Genomic DNA, 27,856 nt, shown 5'->3' on the forward strand with positions numbered 1-27,856 from the left:
CTCCTAAGTTGTATGTATACCAGTTATCTCACTAATAATTTTGAAAAAGTATAACATAAATTATGAATTGTGCAAAATGAAAACAGGCAATACATACTCTTGAAGCAGAAACAAATCCTAGAAAACTTTAAATAATTACTTTTTATTTTAGTTTTTGTATTTGTGTTTTAATTTTAATATTCCTTCAGCAATATCACTAATTCAATTTACATTCACTTTAAACAAAACAATCTATCCTTTGAAAACTCGACCTGAAGACCTTTTGATAGTCTGTCATCGCTTCCATTAGAACCCTTTCTAGATCAGATTGTAACTTCTGTTGTGGCTAAGGCTCATCAAAGCAGAAGTGTTGTCTCCCGGCTGTAGTGATTATTTGACTTCCAATGTGTTTCCTGTTGGTCTAATGAAAAATGAGTATTAAAAATAAATGTTCACAAAGCAAATAGCTAGTCTAAATAGGTAAAAACAATAGGTGGATGGTCACCACAGCAAGAAAACAATCATCAGATGCTATCAGTAACAGTAGATTAACCAAGGAAATGATATGTGTGAGTTAAATGCCATAAAATAAAAGGATGTCCCATGTTACCAACAAAGCGAGTAATAGAAAGGTTTCAATTTAAAGGGGATTTATCTGAAATAAACCATTATAGGGATAATCCACACTGGATAAATGTTAAGGGTTTTTTTTCATTTACTAAAAAAAGTCAGTTTTATATGTTTCAACCTCATACTTGACTGAGAACCAATATAGCCTCATAGTCAAGAATAAGAGTTTTGGAGACATGGCTGAAGTAGTAATCCCAGACTCTTGGGCAAGTTGCTTCACTTATCCAGGCATCCCCTTCCTTAAGTGAAATGAGGAGGTATAATAATTATAATACTTTACCATATAGAGTTATTATAAGTATTTAATGGTATGCTACATGCACTCACAATGTGGTACTTAGCATTTGTAAATGCTCAATGACCCATGAGGGTTTTTTTACAATTGTTTTTTTAAAAATTATCAGTAAGGGGCTTCCCTGGTGGCACAGTGGTTGAGAGTCCGCCTGCCGATGCAGGGGACGCAGGTTCGTGCCCCGGTCCGGGAAGATCCCACATGCCGCGGAGTGCTGAGCCTGCGCTTCCGGAGCCTGTGCTCCACAACGGGAGAGGCCACAACAGTGAGAGGCCCGCGTACCAAAAAAAAAAAAAAAAAAAAAAATTATCAGTAAGATAACTGATCTAGTCAGGATATTGATAAGTTCACTTGTTTTGTTTCTTTTTTAACAGAGTTGTAGATATACTTACCTGTGTGCTAATACTTGGCTGTCATTCAAAGATCTTGTGAGTGGCATGTGTATAGCTGAACACCAGGTGAAGCTTGGAATTATAAACCTTAGCAAGATAACAAGTGAAAACTCTACTCACTTGGCAGTATTCCCTCCTGATCAGTAATTTTAGATAGTGCACTTGGCTTATTTACTACCTATGGGACCTTGGGTAGGTCAGCCTTTTTGTGCCTCAGTTTCCTCACATGTAAATTAGGAGGAATAACAGCACTTACCTCATAAAGTTGTTGTGAAGCTTAAATGCGTGAATACATTCAAAGGACTCAACAAATTACACTTCCGTTACTTTTAGCATCGGTATTAACACCACTAGTAGCGTGGCACGTGGAATTTGTTTTCTGTATCCATGATTTCATGCAGATTCACTGATGCTGGTACACCATTATATAACCATCATACGGAGGAACACAGCTGGCTACAGGCATATTTTCAGAATTTTAGCATCCTCTAACCATGAGAAATGAACATTCCCAGCATGATATTGGTTTCAAATGCTCTTTTTGTTCCACTTCTGAGACTCAGTCATTTTTGAGTCATTTTTGAGATCTAATCTTAGCATTCCTTGTGTATTATGCAGGGAACATATTTGAAAGTGAACAAACTTCTCAATTCACTGGTAAAATCCAACCCAGGTGTCATCACTTTTGAGCAAAGGGTTGAATACGGTAGCGTGATAAATGATTATTCCTTAACCTCTCTGAGGACCTTACACAAAGGTCATTTCTAAGAAACACTGACCTTCGCCAAATGATGTGGAGACCTAGCTGATCTACAAACTTCTCCGGCCGGCCACGTGGCCAAAGGAAAGGCAATATGCCAGAGCTAGGCAGCCAGCGTTCGGTAGAAGCCCTCGCCTTTGTATCAGTAGCCTCATTTCAGCCCATTGTTACCTCCAGGTGGGGCTAGAGGCACCATTGCAAATGGGGTCAGCCTGGTCCCCACTGAGGAGTTCTTAGTTCATTTCTGTAAGATATACTGAAGGTTGCCTCGTGAATCCCATCTTTAGATCCCACTCAGTGGAAAGTTAATGCTTAAAATGTAGTTTGCAGTGAGCAGATGTTAGAGCTTTTCAGTTTGCCTCCAAACTGCCAGGGGTGGTATTTGATTAAATAAACTCAATGGCTTAAGTACTTAAATTGGATTTGAGTTGTGCATTATAAATGTCATGTGTGAAGCATATTCCCAGACTTTCATGGTGCAATTAGTACATCCATTCTCCAGCCTTTGGTTATGCCCTGAAGAGACCGTATTTTGACTGGGCAGAAGGAGAAATGTGCTTCATGTTGAGCAACCAAACGCTTTTCTTAGTCCGTGGCTTAATTGTTTCTGAAAATTGTCAATGCCACAGGCAACAATCATGTCGGGGAGCACGATGAGTTTGAATCACGAGGCCCCTACACCTCGCAGTCAGCTGGGGCGACAGGCCAGCTTCCAGGAACGGAGCAGTTCGCGGCCACACTATAGCCAGACCACTCGGAGCAACACTCTGCCCTCGGACGTGGGCAGGAAGTCTGTCACCCTGAGAAAAATGAAGCAGGAAATGAAGGAGATCATGTCCCCGACTCCTGTGGAGCTGCACAAGGTCAGGAAACTCTCTTTCCTTCCCTTAGGGTCACATTCTGTTCAGCGTGGCCACCCCGAGGCAAGCATGATCATGACATTCTACTGTGGGCTCAACCAAGGAGAGAAGCTAGAGCTTAAAGGCAGGTCATCAGAGACCGATTGTTCTCAAAACGTGAGCTCTGAGAGGTGATCTCATAAAACGGGGAACACCGGCTTTCAAGCAGTGAATTTATCAGAAATGTATTTATGGCCAAAATCTTCTCACCGAAGTTTGAGGTTCTAGTGTCACGTGGAGGTTGAATGAGTTGGTCTGTTATTCCAACTTCATTGGAAGGGGGAAGGATTTTCTAAATGTCGTACACTCCCACTTCACTGAAAAGGGGTTTCAGGGGTGACGCTGGAAGGCTTAATCATCAGTTACAGACTTCTCAGTAGACAGTTATATTATTCAGGGGACATGAAGTTCTCTTTGAGATGTCATTTAGATGTCTTGGGTCAGGACAGGGTAAGCCCTGGTTATATTCCATCTCTGTTATGATAGTTGCCTCACTTTGCTTCATGGAAGAAAACCTATGATTGCAAACAGCTGAATCTGAGTTGCTGGCAGAGTTTGAACAAGGCATGTGTAGGTGACAGCGTCTGTGGAGCCCAGGCCAAGGAAAGCAGTGGGAGGGAGCTTTCTCTGGTTTTCTTTTGTAGAGCTCTGATGCTTTTTGTTGTTTTGTTGCTAATACATAAGGATGTATAGTTGGTAACAATCTCACCCTACTTTTCTTGAGAGCCAAGACCCTCTCTGTAGTTAATAATCTGTTAACTAGAGATAAGTTATCGGTCTTACCCAGAAGAGCATATAAATGTAAGGTTGAGAGGAGGTAAAGGCCAACTACTCCCTTTTTCCTCTAACGACTTCAGTCTCCCTAACTATTAAAAGTAGCCGTTTTGCAGCTGACAACGGATATAGTCAAAGAAAGGATTGTATAGGAAGTTGGGTTCTGAATTCTGTGTTCCAATCCTGGGTTCGTTCTTTCATCACTCATTCATTCGTTCATTCATTCAATGCATAGACTGTGCATTCATTTACTTAAAGAATGTATTATAAATCCCCAGGGAGCACATGGTCTAATGGCGAGACAGTCCAGGAAACAGTGGGAAGACGGTGGGATAAGTACAATAGACGCTACACTAGGCTGCCCTGAGGGACGGCACGAGGTAGGGGGCTGGCGGGCAGGGTTGGGGAGGAACCTGAACCCACTACAGAGGAAGATAAAGCCTTCCTAGATGCAGGTGTTGACTCCGCAGGAAGGTGGAGGGTGGGAAGGCATTCCAAAGCACAGAAAGAAACATGTACAAGGGCTTCCCTGGTGGCGCAGTGGTTGAGAGTCCGCCTGCCGATGCAGGGGACACGGGTTCGTGCCCCGGTCCGGGAAGATCCCACATGCCGCGGAGCGGCTGGGCCCGTGAGCCATGGCCGCTGAGCCTGCGAGTCCGGAGCCTATGCTCCGCAACGGGAGAGGCCACAACAGTGAGAGGCCCACGTATCGGAAAAAAAAAAAAAAAAAAACATGTACAAAAGGATGTCACAGATAGCAGTATACTGAGGGAGTGCAGATCTGCCAACGAGAGCCTTGTGCATTAAGAGGCATTACAGACTTTACAGAAAAGCAAAGAAGTTTCTGACACTTTAGGGTGGGGACCCAGCTCTAGCCCCATATCACAAGTTAGTTTATCCAGTTACTGTGAATTGATGTCTGTCTGGTAAACACCAGCCTTCACCACCTGTCACATATCCTAATCTGCTAATTGACAGACACCATTAGGAGGCTGTAAGGACTCCATTGGTGATTAAATTGCAGAAGCTGCATAGTCACTGCTAATTCTGCTGTACCAAGAAAAGGGCTGGCCCTTCCTGATTCCCTCGGTTATTTAGGAACCCTGCCTTCCCCTCTTCTCTAAAAGTCTACTGCCCAGGCAGAGGGGAGCATGCGGGGTAACCCACCTTCCTTCAGCACCAAAGGAAAAGGATACCAGTGAGTGCCTACTGTGTGCTATATTCTTTCTATTTTTAGCCTCCCACAACAGTGCTTCTTAGCAGATATTTATTACCTCCAGCTGCAGGATAGGGAAATAGCAAGTATAAAATAGAGCCATTTTTCCTTCTGGAGTGAAGCAGTCTCCTCAAAGGGAGATTCCTGATAGCCCAGCAATACAAAAGGCTTGTCTCCCCATCCCTCCTGTACTGAAAGCAGTTAGCAAAGATAACGACAGTCAATTGGCTGTGCAAGTTGTTATAGCTGAGGTTTTAAAAAATGTGCTGAAAATAGATCTTGTTTTTTTTTTAAAAAAAAAAAGGCGTCATGCATTTAACAGCACAATGAGTGGCAGAGGATGGACTGGTTGGAAAATTTGTGTCGGGGGGTGTGAATTGAGAGGCCACAGATCACAGACTCCGCTGGACCCACTTGACCTAATAAATGGGTTACTTCTTTCTTCCTTCACTTCAGTCATTTCCCCTCAATGGTAGCAGTAAGTGAATTTCCCATGTGGCTTCACTCTTCTTCCAGATTGATACCAAACAAAATAAGATGCTCAGAAGTAGGTGGTGTCCTGGGCATTGTAAGACACCCAAAATGATCTTGTTAAGTGAAAATGTAACAGAGGAGCCTGCCGCCTGACAATATGGAATTCTGGGGGTGGTTTATGCTCACATCTCGGGTATCTTTTCTTTTTTAAGTGAATTCAATTACCCTGATAGGCCGTCCACATGTTTGTTGTTAAACACATTCTCCAATTTTGAAATGCTTGAGAGGAGAAATAGTTATTAGAAGAGTCACTTTACTCAGAGCAGAGACTGGTAATTGCGCTTGTGTCTCGATTATGGGCATCCCTTGAACACTGGAGGATTACCTGACACCATGAAAAGGCACAGTGCCTTGTTGATGCAATTGAGTTATCTTCCCCTTGGGGTGCTATTAGCCTGTACTAAACCTTCACAGAAGTGAGGAAAAGATACTCTTTTGGGGGGGGTGGAGAGGGGACCAGGGAAATAGAAAAACATCACTTCCTCAAGTTAAAAATAACCCCAAGTTAAGACTGCACAGCTTGGCAAGTGGAATGAAGGCTGGTTTTCAGTTCCCTGAGCCCCTTGGGTGGACTTTTCTGCATAGACCTAGTGGAGGAATTCCCAAGGGGCTGCAAAGACCAGAGTGGAAGGGCTGGGTAGGGTTAATAGCACACCATTCTGAACACACTTGGTGTTATTTAGTTGCCGTCTTTCTCGTGGCTGTGTGCCACTTGGTGAAAGCTGGCAATGAGGACAAGTTGTGGATCTGTCCGTATCCAAGCCAGTACCTACAAACTCTTACTAACACTAGAAGCTGCCTCAAGAGGATAGGAATGAATGGGCCGGTATCCACCCCCCTTCCTGGGGAACACAAACAAAAAGCAAAAACCACTCCATCTCCTGATACAGAAAGAAGAGAGCGTGGCCTTAACTTCCAGTTTCTTGAGTTGGAACTTCCTCTCCATTATCTGCCCCTCCTTTTCCACCCAGTCCTCCTCACCAATACCTTTTCTTCCTTCAGACCTTCTGAAAATGCAGAGCTCAGGTGACAGGCTACATGGTTTTTGTTTATTTCACACTATCTATTGCGTCTGAGGCTCTGCCGTGTCCTGGCAGGTCTTCCATCAGGTCGACCCCGTGCATTCCTGAACCTGAAAAGCTAGTTATCCTTCCTGATGCTTGAGAACAAAGCACCACAGCCTCACTTCCCTTTTGGGCCTTTGTGGTTGGAGGAAGAAGTTGGCGCTGGAGTGACGGTTCGGTACTTAGATGGGGGCATGGCAGGTAGACAGTGAGGGAGTCACAGGGAAGTGATACTCGTGTCTCCAGAGGCCATTGCCTCTCAAACTTTCTTGGCTAAGACACAGCCCAAAATACATTTTGCCTCACAATTCAGGACACACGTACACCCACGTTCATATATCTAAATGCATCCAAAAATTGACTGTATGCTAACATTTTCTGTTTTGTTTGTTTTCTTTTATTTATTTGTTTGTTTGTTTATTTTAACATCTTTGTTTGTTTTCAAATGCTGTCCCATTAAGCTGATTTCAAGACTTATTAATGGGTCTCCACCAAAAGCTTGGGCACCATAGCCTTAGAGAATAGTTTGGCATATGGACCTCTGATGAGCTCTGCCATCATCACGTGACTGCTTGTTACAACGCGGGTTCCTAAGCCCAACCTAGACTCACCTGGTCAGCACTTTCTGGGAGTGGGGGCCAAGAATCTACATTTTAACAACCCCTTAATGGATTCTTTTGCTCCCTAAGGATTGAGAATCACTCCCTTAGGTTTTGCTAACGGGAGGTGATTGTTTTGTGTCAGTGAAATCAGAGTCACTGACACACAGTGGCTGAGTAAAGGGGAAATGAGGTTGCATCTTTGGCCCTGGAGCTTCTGAAGTTTTACCTTTAAAATGAATTCTGGTTTGTACTATAGCTTATCACAGATTTTTTTTTCTCTTTGCAGTTAAGGAGCCTGTGATCTTAGCTACAGTTCATTGATAACCCCTCTTTTCCTTCTGAAGCTTAAATATTCTTTGGTGTCCACTTAATCTATTTCTGAGATGAATTCTAGCCTCACTTCTCTTTGCATACTTTAAGGCAAAAAACTTTTTTTTCAGTAGAGTAGAAAATTCTTCATATTCAGAGCATTTGGACTTCTTAGAAAATCATTTCCTTTTGATGTTTTATTTTTGGCTGTACCGCGTGGCATGCAGGATCTTAGTTCCTGGACCAGGAATCGAATCTGCGGCCCCTGTAGAGGAAGCATGTAGTCTTAACCACTGGACTGCCAGGGAAGTCCATGTCATTTGTGTTTTTCAATAAAATTATATTCCTTAATTGTATGCAGCTGTTCTTATTTATTTTTTTACAGAAAGGTTTTTTAAAATTATTTTCCAGCATCATCTCTTATTTCTGGCTGCTGATGGCATGACCCGTGAACATTTGAGTCTCGTATTTCTTGTAGCTGCTTTTGCTACCATCAACTTTTCTCTCAGCCAAGTTCACTTTGCAATTTCAATATATTTGAGTGTTTTGAGACTGGATCTTTGTTCTTCTTGATATGATCAAGTTGTTTCACTTCTTGGAAGGAGTGTCATTTTTGGTGTTTAAAGCCCACTTCTTTTGCAATATTCTCCCCAGTTCAGGAACAGGCTCGGCCTTAAGAGGAAATATGAACTGGAAACACACATCTTATTCCGGCACAGGCATCTTTCTTCACCGAATATTTGCAGTTGGTACTCAAGATCCAGTAAATTGTCAGGCAGACAGAGGTTTGGTCACAATCTGACAGTCATTGGCTACGTCATTTCTCTGAACTTCAGTTTACTCACTTAGCAGAAAAGAGGAGGGATCACCTGTTAACAGGAGAGGAGACTTCACAAATAGCATTTCCCAGGTGAAGTCACCATTCAGTCTTCCCTCAGCCCTACAGTGTCAGAAACCCAGAAAATGAGATCTCCTCAGGAGCCCAGCCTTAAACACGATTCAGGCAGCTGCCTTAGAGCCTCCAGAGATGGAGGTGTACACCATAATGAGAATCCCTTTACAGAGAGAAATGGACGTGTGTCTAGTTACTAGTCACTGCATCAGTCTGACAAGCATATTCTCTCCTTGTAAAACCAGGGGCAGCTGACAATCAGTGTGGAATTATAGGACAAGGGTTGGAGTTTAGGTTGTATGTTTTATATGAGTAATGACCTCCAGCCCCGACAGTCCTCAAAATAGATTGTTTCAATCAGCTTCCCTTGTCTGTGATTCTGTTAAGACTTACTTTTCAAAAATGTAAAAAACAAAATTCTTAAACAAATGATTGGCTCGTGCAAAAGAAAAGTGTCTTTTAACTCATTAATGAGGAATGACAGCAGGATGAAAAAGCTTGTTCAAAGGGAAGATAAAGAAACTATACCATATATATATATATATCTCAGTCCATGGAGGGAAAAAAAAGGAATGCCAAATAAGATTTCCTAGTTAAAATGAAAGCTGCTCAATGACTTACAGGGAAATAAAAGCAAGGCCTTTGAACTTATCTTTTCTGAGGGACAGAACTCAATTTGCATCGTATCTCTTCCCTGTAAGTTGCCATCCACTTTTACAGAGTCTGAGCCCTGAGCCAGCCATAGAAATGCTAAGTCAAACAGAGTGCAGTCCCCTAGACTCAGATGACCCTTAGGCGGGCTTGTTAGGCAGTGGTCTAGTGTGCCTGATATCTCAGTTTTTGATCTCTCACTTCTGTCCAGAAATGTTAATAGCTTCCCTTAAGTCTAGCCCTGGCCTAGGGAATCATTCATCTTTTTCTGATGTTTTTTCTTGTCTCTGTTGTGATCAAATGTGTTTATGAATAGGTTGTAAAATATTGTTACCTACGGGATATTCACTTTACAAACGAGGTGGCTCCCTGAGGGTCACTCTGTTTCCCTAATGTCCAGGTCCTTGGAGAGTAGCCTGTTGGACCTCTTCCTCCACCATCGTTCTGCTCTATTGTGTGTCTGTTGCGTGTCTGGCCGGGCTGTGGTGAGGATGACATTGATAACAGTCTAGCCCAGGGCTGCCCTCTTTCTTCCCCTTAGATGGAGCACAGAGCTCTTTCTTGTTTGAGAATCTTTGTAGTGTCAAACCACAGCATTACCTGGAATGAGGAAATAAAATCAACTTTCTTAGTGCTCAGTGCAGTGGGAGTTTGGTCCGCTGTAATTTGTCATACTTCCCGAATGACAAGTTCCTGCCCCCAAATTCCCAGAGGATGGGTGAAGGGGATGCCTCTCACCCAGAGGTGCAGGTGGCCCCTCAATCAAGGAGGCCACCTGTGATGCCGTGGTTTATAGTAAGTATACATTTGATCTGGTCCCAGTTGCTGGCACAGAGCTCCTAAAACCCTTGGAATTTCTTAAGTGTTGAGAGTGAGAAAGGTATCTTTTGTTATGTTAATGAGGCTCCCTTTAGATGCAGTTAAGGATGGGGTTGCTTGCCGGTGGAGCCGATCCTGTGATTAGAGGGTTGGAACTTTCAGTCCCACCCCCAACCTCCAGGGAGGGGAGGGGATTTGCAGGTGAAATCAATCACTAAAGGCCAATGACTTAGTGCCCGTGTAATGAAGCCTCTATAAATACCCGGAAGGATGGGTCTCCAGGAACTTTCAGGTTGGAGGGGATGCGGGGAGAGTGGTGCGCTCAGAGGGCACGGAGGCTCTGCGCCCTTCCCAGATACCTTGCCCCGGAGCAACGCTTCCAGCTGGCTGTTCCTGAGTTGTACCATTTTATGATAAACCGGTGATATGGTAAGTTCTGTGAGCTGCTTTGGCAAATTAGTCAAACCCAAGGAGAGGGCTGCTGGAACCTCTGAGACATAGCCGGTTGGTCAAAGGCACGGGTGACAACCCGTGTCTGAAGACGATTGTCTAAAATGCTGGGGTGGAGGTGAGGTGATATTGTAAGACTGAGCCCTTAACCTGTGGAGTCTGACGCTATCACCAGGGAGATAATGTCAGAACTGACTTGAATTGTAGGACACTCAGCTGGTGTTGCAGGACTGCTTGGTGATGTAGGGAACCCACCTACCCCCAACACACACACACATATTCGAACTGTGATCAGGACATCTTGCCCACACGGGCCTGAGGGCTATGGAGGTCAGTAAGTTGCCAGGGGGACTCAGGAAGAGACAGGAGCTGGAGGAGAGCCAGGCCAGAACAGCCCTGGGGGCTGGAGAGCAGAGGCAGGTGTGGAGAGGGGCCGGCAGGCAGTCCTGAGCTGAGGTGCTGGAACGGTCTCTGCCAGGCTGGCTGACTTGGTGCTGGTTGGGCAAGGTGAAAGGGCCAGGGGCAGAGCTAACGGTGTCCATCAGCTGCCCGTGGCGTGGCTTGATCTCCTGGAGGATTGGAGAATGATCTGGTTCTTTCCTCTTTGGTATGATGTGAAATGAAAGCTGCAAAGGTCCTCTGACATGAATTGGGAAAGCAGCCCTCAATCCACCATGGATCTTAAAAACTGTGAACTTCCTTGGTTGGGACTTAGTTCTCCGAGGGCCAAGTCAGCCCTGACACGCACAGACTTAGGGCCACCATCCAAGCTCTGACTCTCCCATTGTTGAGCCCCCGTTTGTCAAGCTCATGGGGCCACATGCTTGCCAGAAAACAAGAGGCAGCGTCTGACGCTGCTGTCTGTCCAGTTCTCTCCTCTGCCAACGAGACTCCTGGACAGGAAGGCAGCAGCTGCTTTTCCTGACCCTGTTCATCTTGGAACCCACACTTGAGTGGCAGAATCCAAGATGGCTTCCTCTGGGCTGGAAGAATGCAGCTGGAAAAGCCGTACTTTAGTTTTTTCTTCCGGCCCCACAGGTAGTATAGGATTGTGCTCAAAACCAACATTACTTGAATTGTCAGGTTTAAAGGAACAGGGCCCCCCCAGTGGTGTCTGCAAGAATAAACCCAAGTGCCCGGTAATTTGTGGAAGTACTAGAACCATCTCTGATAAGGCCATCGGGCGAGGGGCTGAGCCACACAGGCAGCCAGGGCTTAGGAACTGCTTCTGGGGATGGCTGCCACTTGCCTTGACGTGCTCAAGAGAGTAGACACGGTTGCCATTAAAATCCAGGTGGGGGGAGTTGGCTCTGCTGCTGAGGCTTTTCACTTCTGTCAAAACTGAAAACACAGGGGCTTCCCTGGTGGCGCAGTGGTTGAGAGTCCGCCTGCCGATGCAGGGGACACAGGTTCGTGCCCCGGTCCGGGAGGATCCCACATGCCGCAGAGCGGCTGGGCCCTTGAGCCACGGCCGCTGAGCCTGCACATCCGGGAGCCTGTGCTCCACAACGGGAGAGGCCAGGGCAGCGAGAGGCCCTCGTACCACCAAAAAAAAAAAAAAAAAAAAATTGAAAACACAGGCATTAGGTTTCTGATCTTTGCCTCGAGGGCATTGTTCAGACCTGCAGATAGACTTGCTTAGAAATACAAAACAAGGCTCAACTTGAATCACGTGAAGCCCGACACCTCCTGTTAAAGCTTCTGTTCCCAGGAGGGTTAGAGGCCATTGCAGCCTGCGCTGTGATGAATGGTTAAAAGTTGAACTGGGTTTCGTAGAAGGGTATCCTCGCCCATAGAGTTACCTTCCAAGAGACTCTTTGGCCCTTTTAGAACAGAAAATCTATCGCTGTGTTCACAGTCCGTTCCCCGGAGGCATCCTCTGGTCAGCACAGAATGGAGACCTGGCAAGAAAAATCTTGATTTACTTGGGTTAGGGTGGAACACAGAGAACTCTCAGCAGCTGGGAGCAGTTTGGCCGGATGCTTGGGGAAAGCCACAGAGGGCTCCGATGGGAAGAACTACAGCAGATGTGATAAATTATTCATCTTTAGTTGGTTGGGCAGTTGGAAATGGATAAAAACTGACCAGCTAGTAGATTTGTATGTCGAGGGGAAAAAAAAGTCATGATTTGGTGGAAGGAACACAGCACATGAGGTCAGATATTCTAATACTGAAATCCCCAGGCTTATGTATTCTAACTGGACAAGTCCATTCACCAAGTTCAAGGGGCGGTGTCCTCGTTCGTAGGAAGGGCATGATTCTGCTGCACAGAGTTGTTGGGAGGTCAAAAGCAGTCATATATAGGAAAGTTCCTGGTGAAGGGATTCATCTGCGGGGGAAAATTGAGACTTAAACTTTGGAATCCTTAGAATTACTTTTGGATAGGAAATAAATCAGAAGTAACCACTACCCATCTCCAGCTAAACAGGAGGGCAGCAGCTACATGGCACAATTTATTGTTGCTGCTTTTGAGACCAGCTATGTGTCCTATATTTGTGAATTATTGATTCCTGGAATCTTACCTCTGTATCATTTTAAAATTTCATTGTGTTATTTGCTATTTCCAAGCTATTTCCAGGAGAACCATAGGGCTGGCTATTAAAATTCACTCTCCTCTAACCTTAGGAAATCTTTCTAGAGAAACAGATTACTTTCAACTTTAAACCTTTTATTAGCCTCTCATCCTGAAGAGTTTGCCACAAAGCTATATCATCAAGTCTAAGGCTCAGGAGAGCTAAGCCTCTTAGCCAACAACTGTGACTTTACAGTTAATGGGCTAATCTGCTAACCTGCTCTGGTTGACATCCATTCTCTACTGTTGTGGTTAACGGATTACTACTGCCTGGTGTTGGCAGTATTTGGTGACACTCATCCTTCTGCCCCTTCTGGGTTCTGGCCTGTGGAGCAAACACCCAAGCAGCACAGGCCAGTTGAGCAATGAAGAACTTCACTATTACTTGAGGCCCACACCAAATGTACCCCACATGCAAGGGTTCAGGTTCACTGTATTGAGAAACATATCTCAGAGCTGAAACAGAGTTGGGCTTCCTAATGTCTATTGCAAGCATAGGCTTTGTGACTCAGACTCAGATGTGACTGAAGAGTATTGCTTGGCTTGCAGAGCAGATGCCAGTCCTCTTACTGACCAGCCATATGCAGAGGGTCCATGGGACTGCTCTCCAAACCTAGACCTCGTGGAACAGAGATAACGAGAATGCACCACCTTCCGCCCCATTGGTGCTGCTTGTCACATAGAGAGAACCTGACTGGGAACAAAGATGGAAAGGGGGCATAAGGACAGGAGATGCCACAGACAAAGCCAAAGAGAGGCATATAAGCAGGGACCTTGGAGTAATTTCATCCACTAGTAAATAGAGTCCCAAGAATAGCAGACTATCACCAACCGTATTAGCTATTTGTCACTGCCACTCCCTCCTCCTTTGTACCCATCTCTCCCTGTTCCTCCCCTTCCTCCCTTTGAGAAAGGAACATGAGTTTGGGAAGAAAGGGACTAGAATGTAAACCGGAAGTGTTTCCTCCAATCAAGGCAGGAAGTTCATGGTGAGTCTATGATATCTTGTGCCAGAAAGTAAATAACTTATCAGCAAACGGGTCGTATCAAAAGGACAACATGAAGTCAATATGAAGGACTTCCCTTGGCCAAAGATGAGGAAACTTGAGCACCCAAAAGAATGATGCAATTGATCGTAACATATCATATATATAAAAACCCATAGGTTCATATTGATAATGTACTTTAAAAAGGTCATTCCCTTACCCCTCACCTCAAAAAAAAAACCTCATTGGGACACCATTGGAAATATTTAGTGCACTAATTCCCTATTTTAAAAATGAAAGAATTAACATTCATTTTGCCTTTCTTGTACAAACTACTTCAGAGTAACCAAACAGCACTAATTGAAGAAATGAGAATTCTTTACAAAAGAATTCTAGCTCATATAGAAGATAGTAAGAGATCATAAAAAGATTATCATTTTGCAACCCCTAATAAAATTATTGATTCAGACAATGGTCATCAATGGATGAAACTATTAAATTGAAGTTTAATGGGGAACCTTATGATGGAAGAATTAAACTGTCATCACCCGAACCCACCGAAAGTGGGACAACTAGATGCTGAGTGATGTGTTGTTATAGGAATCACATTGTCCTACCTGTGATCTACCCCTCCCCCCAAAGCTGATTCTGACTCAACTCAAGCAACCAGAGCTAATTTCATTTTAAAGGAAAATGGGGCACAGAAGGGCATGCTACAGAGCGAATGACATGGTTTCAACAGTAAGTCAGTAGCACAGGGAAAAAGGATGGGGGCATGCTCTAGGTAAGAGGACATTTAAGAGACCTAACACCAATGCGTGGGCCTTGCTGGAACAAACTAACTCTAAAAATCACTTTGAGACAATCAGGGAAATTTTATTATTGACTAGATATTAGAATATATCAAGGAATAAGTGCTGATTTTGTGAATGAATTAATGGCACTGAGGTTGTATAAAAAAGTGATTATATTTTTTAAGAGATTCATACTGAGTTATGTAAGGGTGAAATGACATGAGGACTGGCATTTGCTTTAAAATACTCCCCCAAAGAAGATGAAAGACGGGGGGATGAAGTGAGCTCTTGTTGGATCTGAGCGATGAGTATATGAGGATTCATTGTCCTAGCATCTCTGCTCTTGAATATGTTTGAAATCTTTCCTTAAAAAATAGATTTCTCAGGATTTACCTGGCGGTCTAGTGGTTAGGACTCCACACTTCCACTGCAGGGGGCACAGGTTCCCCTGGTAGGGGAACTAAGACCCCCACATGCCTTGCTGCATAGCCAAAAAAAACTTTCTCCTAACCAAACTTATTGTGGTAATCATTTCACAGTATATGTATGTCAAGTCATTATGTGATAACACCTTAAACTTCTACAGAGCTGTATGTCAATTATATCTCAGTAACATTCCCACCTCACATAAAACTCCTGTCCTATGGCCTAAGGTAAAATCATAATTCTAGAAGGGCTTAAAATATCTTCTCTGCAATGAATATTTATTAAGCAACCGCGTGCTAGGTAAAGAGGTAGTAAGCCATGCAAAGATTCATGCTTTGCAGTCAGAACCACTTGGGTTTGAACCACTTCTCTGTTGCTTACTGTCTGTTTACCTTGGGCAAGTTTCTAACCCTCTCTGAGCTTTCATTTCCCCGTCTGTGTGATCTGCTCCGCTAACTAGGTGGAGACAGTAGCATCTGGTTTTTTTTTTTTTTTTTTTTTTGCGGTACGCGGTGTAAGGTCGGATCTTAACAAACGGCACCGCGAAACAGAGGAAAGCTTCAAGTGAGCTTTATTAGGGAGCGCTCCCGGGCGAGGTTCACTGGTCCGAGAGAAAGGGGCCAGAGAAGTCGCACCCGGGCGGGGATTGGGCAAGATTTTATAGGGGAAGAAGGGAAAGGGGTGTGGTGAATCTGGGAGGGCGCAGGGTATTCCTTATTTGGTGGTCTTTTCGGGTATCCTGGGGGACCGTTAGTCCCGCCCCTCGAAAGGCGGGAAGGCTGGGCCGTGTGCAAAGTCCCCAGGTCAGTTCCTGGAACTGGGTGGTCCGGAATGTCTCCAGGTCGGTTTCTGGAACTGGGTGGTCCGGAGAATTTCGGTCTGATGCAACCTGTGAATCTGATTGTGTTCCCCTGCCTCGGGCCGGTTGGCCTTACATCCCGACATCTTTGGTGTAATGGGGCGGCGTTCTGATCTCTGGCTACTTCATGCTGAATGGGGGCGTCGAAAGGGGAGTCAGGCGACCAGAGGTCCGAGGCTTAGGGGAGACCAGTGGGGTGTCCTGTAGGAAGCAAGGTGTAAGGACCGAGGAGCATTTGGTTTGTGGCCACCCGGGAGACTTCCTCCTTGCGCCTGCGAAGGAACCTAAGAAAACAGGGAGCAAGCATGAACAAGATACAGATGAGAATTAAGGGGCCTAAGATTGGTGTTAGCCAGGTATAGAGGGTGGACCGCCACCAATCGGGAATTGGGGAGGCGGACTGTTGGTGTTTGCGTTGGAGTTCTTCTCTTAAGCGATGGAGGGCTTTTACGTTGTCTTCGATGAGTCCTGTTTCATTGATGTAATAGCAGCATTCCTCCTGTAGGAAGAGGCAGGTACCTCCTTTGTCGGCCGTCAGGAGATCCAGGGCTCGTCGATTCTGGAGAGCGACTTGGGCTATGGAGGTGATTTGGCGCTGGAGAGAGGAGATGGAGCCGGCGGAGGCTTCAATGGCTAGCTGGAGCTTATGTTCTAAGTCGCGGGATGTTGAAACACTATGTGTTAGAGCTCCCCCACCCCCACCATCCCCGAGGCCTGCAGCGACCAGGGAGGAGGCGAGAGAGATGCCTGCGACCAGAGGAAGAAAGATAGCTCTTTTCCGTCGGGTAAAGGGCGGCATGATTAGCGAGGAAAATTCGGCTTGGCTATACAGTGTGAGTTGTGGGACGAGAGTAACGGGGATACATGGGAAGGGGGAGGAAGAATTGATCTCTTTTGTGAGGGAACCATTGCACCACAAAAACGTGCCTGGTGGTGCTTCAATTGATGTGCTTACCGTGAGGGATGAGTTACAAAGAAACCCAGTATCAGCTAGATTTGGGCGGCTGCCGTAACAGATGGTGAGATTTTTTTGAATCAAGGAATATGGGGTCTTTTAACGGGGAAAAAGGTGGGTTTTGGGAGGTGTGGGAAGTAGAATTGAAGGGCTGGTCGAGCGGGACAGCAGCCAAGGGTGGCCGGCCAGGCGAGGCACATAGAAAGCAGTAGGAGATGTTACCTATTCCTGTGTGGTTGAGTATCTGTACTGCTTGACGGACGAGGGTCAACCAAGAAGAAGGATCCTCTTTGTGTTCGGGGTGAGGTAGTTGGTGTCTTAGGGCTTGTTCTGTTTCCTGGATGGCAGTGGCTTGTTCGCTCAACTGTTGGATAACTTTGGGAATCAAACTGATATATGAGCGAAAGACCCTGATAGAGCCCACGGGGTAGGCATCAGTTGCCCATCGGTAGATTTTTTCCTTGTACCCCTTTTACCCATCTTGTTTCCCAGGGATCTTTGATGTTGATGAATAATTGACCCTTGCCATTTGTGGTGAGCAGGTGGGATTGTCGGAGTGAGCTCCTGGTATCTAGTTTTGCCACATGGATGTTACATGAGTGATAGGGGCACCCCCCATAGGTCTCATTCCACCATTGACAGTAGTCTCGGGTCTGATCGTAAGTGAAGCAGACAGCGGGGGTGGGCCATCCCAAGGGAACACCTTCTGTGTTAGAGATGGGGATTTGGACTGTTACCAAGGCCTGGCACCCATCTGGTTGGCAGTCTCCCGTGCCCAGGACTCGGGTGTGGGTCCAACCTTTAGCTTGCCATGTCCCGTGGACATGGAAGCACCATAGGGACATCTGGTGAGTCCTGGGTAGCAGGAGGAGCAGCAGGAGGAGAGACAGGGTGATGGACAAGCCGTAGTCTCGTGGGACCCAGCGGTAGGGCCGTCCAAGTCTCTGGAGTTGGGGCCATTTTAAGGCAGGAAACATGGTACCAGGAGGGGTGTCCCAAGCTGCCGTGGGAGTGGTGAGGATCACCGTATGGGGGCCTGTCCACCGTGGCTTGAGAGATTGAGGGTGTAATTCTTTGAGGAAGACGCTATTGTCGGGTTGTAGAGGGAGAGAGGAAGTTTCAGAGACAGTCACTCTCGGTAGATGACGGTCAGCGTGTTCGCGGAGAAGATGGCGAAGCAGGGAGAGGTAGGGAAGGTAGGAGGCTAGGGGTGGACTCTGGGTTGGTAGGTCGTGAAGGAGGAAAGGGCGGCCGTAAAGTAGTTCAAATGGACTGAGGCCAGTAGGAGTCCGAGGTGAGGCTCGGATTCGGGTAAGGGCTAGAGGAAGCAGGTCGGACCATGAGACACGGACCTCAAGGGACAGTTTGGTCAGGTGGTCTTTTAAGATCCCATTGGCGCGTTCAACCTTACCGGATGATTTGGGGTGGTAGGGGATGTGGAGTTTCCAGGTGATCTGGGGAGCCTCTGATACCTGTTGAACCACCTGAGAGACAAAGGCGGGTCCATTATCCAACTGAATGGAGACCGGCAGACCAAATCAGGGGATGATGTGTTGAAGCAGGATGGTGGCGACTGTGTCTGCCGTTTCTCGAGTTGTTGGATAGGCCTTGATCCAACCTGAAAAGGTGTCAACAAGAGTGAGCAGATATCGGAAGCATTTGCAGCGTGGCATATGGGTAAAGTTGATCTGCCAGTCTTCACCAGGCTGATGTCCACGCATCTGGTGTGTAGGAATTCGGGGCCGTAGGCCTCCTTGTGGAGAGACGGATGCGCAGGTTTGGCAGGCCATGAGAGTCTTTGAAATGGCCTCTCTAAGTCCTGGCAGATGAAAGAGGGGGTCCAAAAAACGGAACATTGCTTTTGGACCAATGTGTAAGGATTTATGGATGTCTGATAGGAGGCCGGCTGCTTGGGCCAGAGGTAGGACAATTTTGTTGTCTATAAAAATCCATCCTTTGTTGTCTTTGTGTCCCCCTTTTGATAGTAAGGCAGCTTCCTCGTGTGGGGTATATGTGGGTTGGGTAGGACTGGTAAAAAATAGGAGTGGAGCTGGAGGATCCCCTTTTGTAAGCTCTCGGGCCACGGAATCGGCCTTCGAGTTACCTCGTGCTATCGGGTTGGATGGGAGTTGATGACCCCTGCAATGGATAACTGCTACTTCTTTAGGAAGCTGGAGGGCCTCCAGGAGTTTTGCAATGAGGGAAGCGTTGACCACTAGGGATCCCTTAGTGGTCAGACATCCGCGTTCCCTCCGTAGTGCTGAGTGGCTGTGTGCAATGAGAAAGGCATATTTAGAGTCTGTGTAGATGTTAACCCTTTGGTCTTTGGAAAGGTTGAGGGCTCGTGTAAGTGCGATTAGTTCAGCCTTTTGGGAGGTCGTTCCTTCTGGGAGGCTGTTAGCCTCGATAATAGTTGAGATAGTTACCACCGCGTAGGCTGCCCGTCGGCGTCCGTCAGGACCGCGTATCGAACTAGTGTCCACAAAGAAGAGTGCGGTCCGGATTTGAAAGAGGGGTGTCAGAGTCCCTCTCTTGGTGGTCTGAAGGCTTCTATGACATGAGGGCAGGAATGGGATGGAAACCCCCCGGTGCCAGAGATAGGCAGGAGGGAAGCCGGGTTCAGGCGAGGGGAGAGATCAAGAGAAATAGCTGGGTTTTCAATGAATAGTAGGTGGAACTCCTGGATGCGGGAGGGGCCCAGGAGGGAGAGAGACTTGTGGCCTAGGAGGTCGACCAGCCGGTGGGAGGAAAACACGGTTAGTGGGTGGGCCAGAGTCAGTTTGAGTGTTTGGTCAGTTCGGCTGCGCTGCTAGGGCCCGAAGGCATGGTTGCCATCCCCGAATGGCTGGATCTAGCTGTTTGGAGAGGTAAGCCACGGGGCGGTAGGAAGGCCCTACAGGCTGGGCAAGGAGTCCCGTGGCTTTTCCGGCCCGTTCATCCACAAAAAGGTGAAAAGGTCGGTTTGGGTTGGGCAGAGAAAGGGGAGGAGAAGATATCAGAGCGTTACGGAGGGTGAGAAAGGCCTGTGGAATGGCGGAAGGAGAGGTGAGGGGCCCTTGAGGGGTTTCTTTAGCGGCTAGATATAAGGGTTTAGCGAGGAGAGCAAAGTTAGGGATCCAGTGTCAGAAAAATCCTATAAGGCCCAAAAAGGAGAGAATTTGTTCCGCTGTTTCCGGAGGCTGGAGTTCACGGATAATCCGGGTGCGGTCGGCTGTTAGACCTTTTGTGGTAGGGGTAAGGTGGAGCCCCAGGTAGGTTACAGAAGATACAGATAACTGAGCCTTGGCTGGGGAGACCCGATAACCGCGAGCGCCAAGGTAATTGAGGAGATCTGCAGTGTGTTGTCTTGAGAGGCTGAGAGACGGGCTACAAAGGCGGAGGTCATCTGCATACTGAAGGACTGTGCTGGGGGTGAGGGAGCGGGAGGTGAGGTCCCGTGCCAACGCCTGACCGAGGAGGCGAGGACTGTCGCGGAAGCCCTGGGGAGGACTGTCCCGGTGAGCCGACTGGAAGTATGAGTATCCGGCTCCGTCCAGGTAAAGGCGAAGAGGAAATAGGAGTCGGGATGTAGGGGGATAGTGAAAAAGGCATCTTAGAGATCCAGAACCGTAAAGTGGGTTGTGGATGGGGGGGACATGGGAGAGCAAGGTGTATGGGTTTGGTACTACTGGGTGGAGAGGAATTATGGCCTCATTGATTATTCGGAGGTCCTGGACCAGGCAATAATCCCCAGAGGCCTGGCAGACAGGCAGGATGGGGGTGTTGCAGGGAGAGTCTGGGGATAAGGAGTCCCTGGTTTAGGAGTCTGGTGATAATAGGTTGTAGGCCCCTAAAGTGAGTCTCAGAGATGGGAAATTGGGGCCTTGATGGAAATTTGGAGGGGTCCTTCGATATGACATGGGAGTGGACCGGTCTGGAGTGGGAAGGATGGTTTGCCATCAATACACATGACCGAGATCTGGGAAGGAGAAACTGGCCCGGAATAAGTAGGCAGGACCGAATAGGTAGCCCCTGTGTCCACCAGAAATGAGATGGACTTACCTGCTACCTGTAGCGTTACGCTGGGCTCGGCGAGGGTGATGGGGGTCTTCGAGTCCGGGCGCCGTCAGTCGTCAGCCAATCCCAGCAGTTCGAGTGGTAATGCCGTTGGGTCAGCCTGCCCCCCACGTGGAGACGCTGAGGGAGGGCCAGTCGTAGGGCAGTCACTCTTCCAGTGGCCCGTTAGCCTGCAGCTGGGACAGGGCTTAGAAGGAGGTCGGGGATTGGGACATTGGCAAGCCCAGTGGCCTTCTTTTCCGCATTTGAAGCAGGCCCCCAGCAGGGTTGCCTTTTGCAGACCCCGTGGATGCTGTGATCCATGGGAGATGGCTGGCCTTAGGGCAGCTACAAGAGCTTGGGTTTGGAGGGCGACCTTCTGGTGCCTCCGAGCCTGTCGGCTGGATTCTGCCAAGTCCTCACGGGCGTTATAGACTTTAAAGGCCATTTTTACCAGATCTCGAATAGGGGTTTGAGGGCCGTCCTCTGCCCATTATAATTTCTTTCGGATGTCTGGGGCTGATTGGGTGATAAAATGGGTGGCTAGGACCGCAGCCCCTGCCGGGGTGTCAGGATCCAGCCGGGTGTAGAGAGTTAAGGCCTCTGTAAAGCGATTAAGAAAGATAGCTGGATTTTCGTTAGGTTCTTGGGTTATCTCTTTTAGTTTTTCAAAATTGACTACCTTATGAGCGGCAGCCTGCATGCCAGCCAGGAGGCATTGGATCATGAGGTCGCGTTTACGACGGCCATCTGGGCCATCCTGATAAGTCCAGCCTGGATCGGTGCCAGGTACGGCAGTTGCTCCGACAGGCATGGAGTTGTCGGTAAGGTGAACCTGATCTGCATGGTTTCGGGCAGCAGTTTGAGTTCTTTTCCTTTCGTCAGGGGTCAGAGTAGAAGATAGGATCACAAAGATATCGTGCCAGGTTAGATTGTAAGCTTGAGAGAGAGAGCGAAATTCTTTGATGTAGCGGGAAGAGTCGGCAGAAAAGGAGCCTAATCGCTTTTCTATTTGAGAGAGATCTTGGAGAGAAAAGGGAACATGCACTCTAACTAATCCTTGTGCTCCTGCTACCTCCCTCCGAGGGCAGAGGAGATTTGAATCTTGGGAGTCGTGAGAGCGTGTATGTGCACTAATTGGCGAAGCAAGGGGCGTGGGAGGAGAAACTGTCGAGGGAGGCGGGGGGACGGTTGGAGGGGCCAGAACGGGTTCGGGAGGAGGAGGGACCTCCTCAGGGTAGGGTGGAGGTTGGAGAGGAGCTCTGGAGGGGGGAGAGGCGAGAGATTCGGGTGGGTCGGCTAGTGGAGAGGGGTCATCGTCAAAGGATATTAGGGGCTTGAATGTAGGAGATGTCTGTTTGGCAAGAAGGATCTGGGAAGTGGAACAATCGATGCAGAGGGAAGGGCGGGAGCGTAAATACCAGAAGGCCTGAACATAGGGGACCTCGGACCATTTGCCCGTCCTGCGGCAGTAATTATCTAGATCACAGAGGATGTTAAAATCGAAAGTCCCTTCAGGAGGCCATTTGGATTGATTGTCTAGAGGATATTGTGGCCAGGCCACGGTGGAATAGAAAATAAGCTGTCGGCAACGGAGATCTTGGGAGAAGCCAAGGGCTGTAAAATTGGCTAGGAGACACCCCAGGGGCGTCTTAGGATCTGGTTTCGATGGTGAGGTTCCCATGACCCCCAGTCTGTCCCTGAGTGAATGGAGAGGGAGAGAGGCGTCCCTGGTCTCAGTCTCCAATTCACGGCAGGTCGGAGGGTGGTCAGGCGATTGGGACGTCTCCACAGTCACCCGAGGCCCGGCGGGTCGGAGAGCGGTCAGGCAATTGGGACGTCTCCACAGTTGGCCGAGGCCCGGAGAAAGGACGGAGGAATCCCTGACGCGGCTGCGATTAAGGACAGGGAGTCCGGTGGGCAGGGACTCTGGGGGTCGGAGGGAACAAGAGAGGGGGACTTACCCCGTTTTCTGCCGGATCGGGTGGATGAGTAGAGGTTCCCTGGTTGTCTCCTGGAGGAGGGGAGGAGCGGCCCGCGCGGTAACCCGCGGGGCTTGGTACCCCTCCCGGGTTTCGGCACCAAATGTAAGGTCGGATCTTAACAAACGGCACCGCGAAACAGAGGAAAGCTTCAAGTGAGCTTTATTAGGGAGTGCTCCCGGGCGAGGTTCACTGGTCCGAGAGAAAGGGGCCAGAGAAGTCGCGCCCGGGCGAGGGTTGGGCAAGATTTTATAGGGGAAGAAGGGAAAGGGGTGTGGTGAATCTGGGAGGGCGCAGGGTATTCCTTATTTGGTGGTCTTTTCGGGTATTCTGGGGGACCGTTAGTCCCGCCCCTCGAAAGGCGGGAAGGCTGGGCCGGGTGCAAAGTCCCCAGGTCAGTTCCTGGAACTGGGTGGTCTGGAATGTCTCCAGGTCAGTTTCTGGAACTGGGTGGTCCGGAGAATTTCGGTCTGATGCAACCTGTGAATCTGATTGTGTTCCCCTGCCTCGGGCCAGTTGGCCTTACACGCGGGCCTCTCACTGCTGTGGCCTCTCCCGTTGCGGAGCACAGGCTCATTGGCCATGGCACATGGGCCTAGCTGCTCCGCGGCCTGCGGGATCCTCCCGGACCGGGGCACGAACCCGTGTCCCATGCATCGGCAGGCGGACTCTCAACCACTGCGCCACCAGGGAAGCCCTGGGTTGCTTTTTAAGCTAATCAATCAAGTCCCACAGCCTTATTAGCAAGAAGTCCAGAATCTTGAGCTGGAGGACCCTCCATCCCACCCTACTCTCCGTGCAGGAATGGGGCTTCCTCAGCTCAAGGCAGGGCAGGCCTGGCTCTAACGTCAGTGGTGCTCTCACTTCTCGTGGCCACACGGTGTCACTATGGAGCTTTGTCCTTCCGGGCCCCATCCACGCCAGCCACCCTGCAGCTTTTTGCCTTGCTCATTTCCAGCATGGGCCGCCCTGGGGCCGGGAGGCGGGGCATGGCTTGACCCTCAGAACTAAATCCCACTCCATTCACACAGCACGTGATGGTCAGTTCTGACTAGCTTCCAAGCGCAACCACATGGTATGTCAGAACCAGTCGTTTCATTTATTCGACAAACTACAAGCCCTACTGTGTGGCAGGTACCATTAGAGGAGTTTGGGATATTATCAGTGAAAACAACAAAGATCTTTGCCCTCCTCGAGGAGCTTGGCAGGACATCTCCCACATACTCTCCTCAGCCTTTTATCTGAGCCCAGGTTACCAACAAAGACATCTCCTCTCCTCCTGATGAGTTTTTCTTTGAGGGGAAAGGGTGCTCTCATTCATGCCAAGGTACATGTCAGATGCAGGGGGCTGGAGTTTGCTAAAACACACACATCTCTTCTATAGTAAAGTAGGACTTTCTACTCTATGCTTGTATAAATGAGTGCCACAAAATGATCCTTCCACAGAGATCAGGTCATTTCAGGTTTTGAAACTTCATACACACTACCTCATTGAAAACTGTGATTCTTGCCCCTCTTCCAGGATTGTTAGGAGGATTAAGTCAGATATGGTCACTGGACTGTATACTCATGATGGCTGTGCTGTGTTTATTGCTGTATCTTTCATTTCACTCAGTCCTTCAAACAGTGCCTAGCACATCATAGGGTCCAGTGCACACGTGTGTACCCACACATACGCACATTCATATATGCACAGTGATGGAATGAGCCTGCCAAGAGTGTCATTGTTAGTTCCCTCTCTTCCTTTTCAGAACATGTAATAGCCCCTCTGGTGTGTGAAGTACCACACAGAGCAAACTTCATTGTGCACAGAAATTGGCAGATGGCAATTCAGAGCAGGGTCTGAGATTCTGCATTTTAACACACTCCTGAGTGATGTTGATGCTTCTGATCAGGACAACCTGTAATTGGCAAAGCACAGCTTTTTTTCTCTTAAATATGTAACAATATTCTGGCCCCTTTCCTTCTAGTGTATTGTTGGAAAGAGGCAGGTAGGGGTGAGACGTTGATATACCCTATTTCATAGGTCCTAAGAAAACCTATAGGTCCTAAGAAAACCTATAAAATCAGGCCTATAAAACACAGCCTAATTTCAGAGAATTTAAAGTATGAAAAAAAAAAGTACATCTTAGAATCTATGAAATAAGGCACTTGAGCGGCAATAGAATATAACGGTTAAGTGACTGGAGTCAGACAGAGATGGCCCCACCATTCAATACTTTTGTGATCTTGGGCGAGTTATTTAACTTGAATTGAATTTCCTAACCCCTAATATGGCAGTAACCACTAGGGCTGCCTGGTGATTAGAATTGACGCAGCCAGCTTGATATTTTAGCTGTCTGTCCAGTGAGATGAAAATCCACAATTGACCACTTTTGTATTCCTTCAATATTCCATATTTCTCTGAAGTAAAATAACTTGGTATAAACCTGCTATAAGAGTATTAATCTTCACGTTTTGCCCTGTATAGCTCTGAATTTTTTGACTCTTCTACAAGAATGTATTTAGGTATTATGTGTGTTAAAATAAATAAGACATACATTTTTTCAAAACATTGATTTGGCTGTGCTGGGTCTTAGTTGCGGCACGCGGTATCTTCGTTGCAGCATGTGAGATCTTTTTAGTTGCGGCATGGAATCTTTAGTTGCAGCATGCGGAATCTTTAGTTGTGGCATGCAAACTCTTAGTTGCAGCATGTAGGCTCTAGTTCCCTGACCAGGGATCGAACCCGGTCCCCCTGCTTTGGGAGCACAGAGTCTTAGCCACTGGACCACCAGGGAAGTCCCAAAACATACATTTTTAAATAATTAGAGTTAAAAACTAAGCCCAAATTATTGCTTGATGTGTGCATCAGTTTTTATGGAGGGCATGCAGCAAACCTTACTAAAAATAGCGGTCACATTAAATGTTAAATGAGTGTGATGTGCTGAGTATGTTGTCTGGCGTGTCCAGGACAGTGGGTTTCAGTGAACATTACACATTAATGTGTTTGCCTCTAGAAGGCAGCCTCTTCTCTCTCATTCACTGCTGTTTCCCAGCACCCGGAACCAGGCTTAGCACGTGGAGGGACTCAGTACCCATTTGATGAATGTGTAAACCTCAGACTAACTCTTGCAGGTGGTCAGAGGAGGACTGGGGGTTGGGGGAAACTTTAGCTGGTGGTACTGCCTTAATGCAGAGGGAACAAGCTGAGGCCCACAGCTGAGAAGGGTGGATTTGCAAATCCTGGCATTTCCAGGAATGCCTGGAATTGCTAAACCAAACCCAGGACAAGGACTGAGGGAGCTACTCAGGGTGTTCCTTACAGGAGCACTTTCAGGTCTTTTAAGACTTTTCAAAAAATTGAACTATAGTTCATTTACAATGTTTCAGGTGTACAGCAAAGCGATTCAGTTATATATATATATATACATTTTCAGATTCTTTTCCATTATAGGTTATTACAAGATATTGAATATAGTTCCCTGTGCTATACAGTAGGTCCTTGTTGTTGATCTATTTTATATTATAGTAGTGTGTATCTGATAATCCCAAATTTCCAATTTATCCCACACACCCCGCCTTTCCCTTTTGTAACTATAAGTTTGTTTTCTATGTCTATGAGTCTATTTCTATTTGTAAATAAGTTCATTTGTATCAGTTTTTTAGATTCTACATATAAGTGATATCATATGGTATTTATCTTTGTCTGGTTTACTTCACTTAGTATGATAATCTCTAGGTCCATCCATGTTGCTGCAATTGGCATTTTTCCTTCTTTTTAATGGCTGAGTAATATTCCACTGTATGTATACCGCATCTTCTTTATCCATTCATCTGTTGATGGACATTTAGGTTGTTCCCATGTCTTAGCTATTGTAAATAGTGCTGCTGTGAACATTGGGGTGCACATATTGGGTTGGCCAAAAAGTTCTTTTGGTTTTAAGTAATAAATAAAAGACACATTTTTCATTTTCACCAAGAACTTTATTGAACAACGTATTCATTAACCAGACTTTTTGGCCAACCCAGTGTCTTTTCGAATTATAGGTTTGTCTGGATATATGCCCAGACGTGGGATTGCTGGATCATATGGTAAATCTATTTTTAGTTTTCTAAGGAATATCCATATTGTTTTCCATAGTGGCTGCAGCAACTTACATTCCCACCAACAGTGTAGAAGTGTTCCCTTTACTCCACACCCTCTCCAGCATTTGTTATTTGTAGACTTTTTGATGATGGCCATCCTGACCAGTGTGAGGTGATACCTCATTGTAGCTTTGATTTGCATTTCTCTAATAATTAGCAATATTGAGCATCTTTTCATGTTCCTGTAGACCATCTGTATGTTTTTGGAGAAATGTCTATTTAGGTTTTCTGCCTGTTTTTTGATTGGGTTATTCGTCTTTTTGATATCAAGCTCTATGAGCTGTTTGAATATTTTGGAAATTAATCCCTTGTCAGTTGTGTCGCTTGCAAATATTTTCCCCCATTCCGTAGGTTGTCTTTTCATTTTGTTTATGGCTTCCCTTGCTTTGCAAAAGCTTTTAGGTTTAATTAGGTCCTATTTGTTTATTATTGCTTTGGTTTCTATTACTCTAGGAGACACATCCAAACGAATATTGCTGTGACTTATCTCAAAGAGTGTTCTGCCTATGTTTTCCTCTAGAAGTTTTATAGTATCCAGTCTTACATGTAGGCCTTTCATCCATTTTGAGTTTATTTTTGTATATGGTGTTAGAAAATGTTCTAATTTCATTCTTTTCCCAGCACCACTTATTGAAGAGACTGTCTTTTCTCCATTGTATATTCTTCCCTGTTATCATAGATTAATTAACCATAATTGTGTGGGTTTATTTCTGGTCTTTCTATTCTGTTCCATTGATCTATGTGCCTGTCTTAGTGCCGGTACCATACTGTTTCAATACGGTAGCTTTGTACAATAGTCTGGAGTCAGAGTGATTCCATTATACCATTCTTCTTTCTCAAGCTTGTTTTGGCTATT

At 46.8% G+C, this 27,856-nt stretch overlaps 1 protein-coding gene across 1 annotated transcript in view; it reads left to right on the forward strand.

Annotated features, from left to right (window-relative positions):
- The window catches only part of GRIP1 (glutamate receptor interacting protein 1), a 703,482-nt gene that overhangs the window by 665,426 nt on the left and 10,200 nt on the right, over window positions 1–27,856 (forward strand). The window contains exon 23 of the mRNA XM_060164614.1: window positions 2,683–2,916. Within this exon, the coding sequence (XP_060020597.1) occupies window positions 2,683–2,916 (234 nt within the window). The remainder of the gene's footprint in view (window positions 1–2,682; window positions 2,917–27,856) is intronic.

The sequence above is a fragment of the Lagenorhynchus albirostris genome, chromosome 11 (genome assembly GCF_949774975.1).
Source record: "Lagenorhynchus albirostris chromosome 11, mLagAlb1.1, whole genome shotgun sequence".
Taxonomy (NCBI): domain Eukaryota; kingdom Metazoa; phylum Chordata; class Mammalia; order Artiodactyla; family Delphinidae; genus Lagenorhynchus; species Lagenorhynchus albirostris.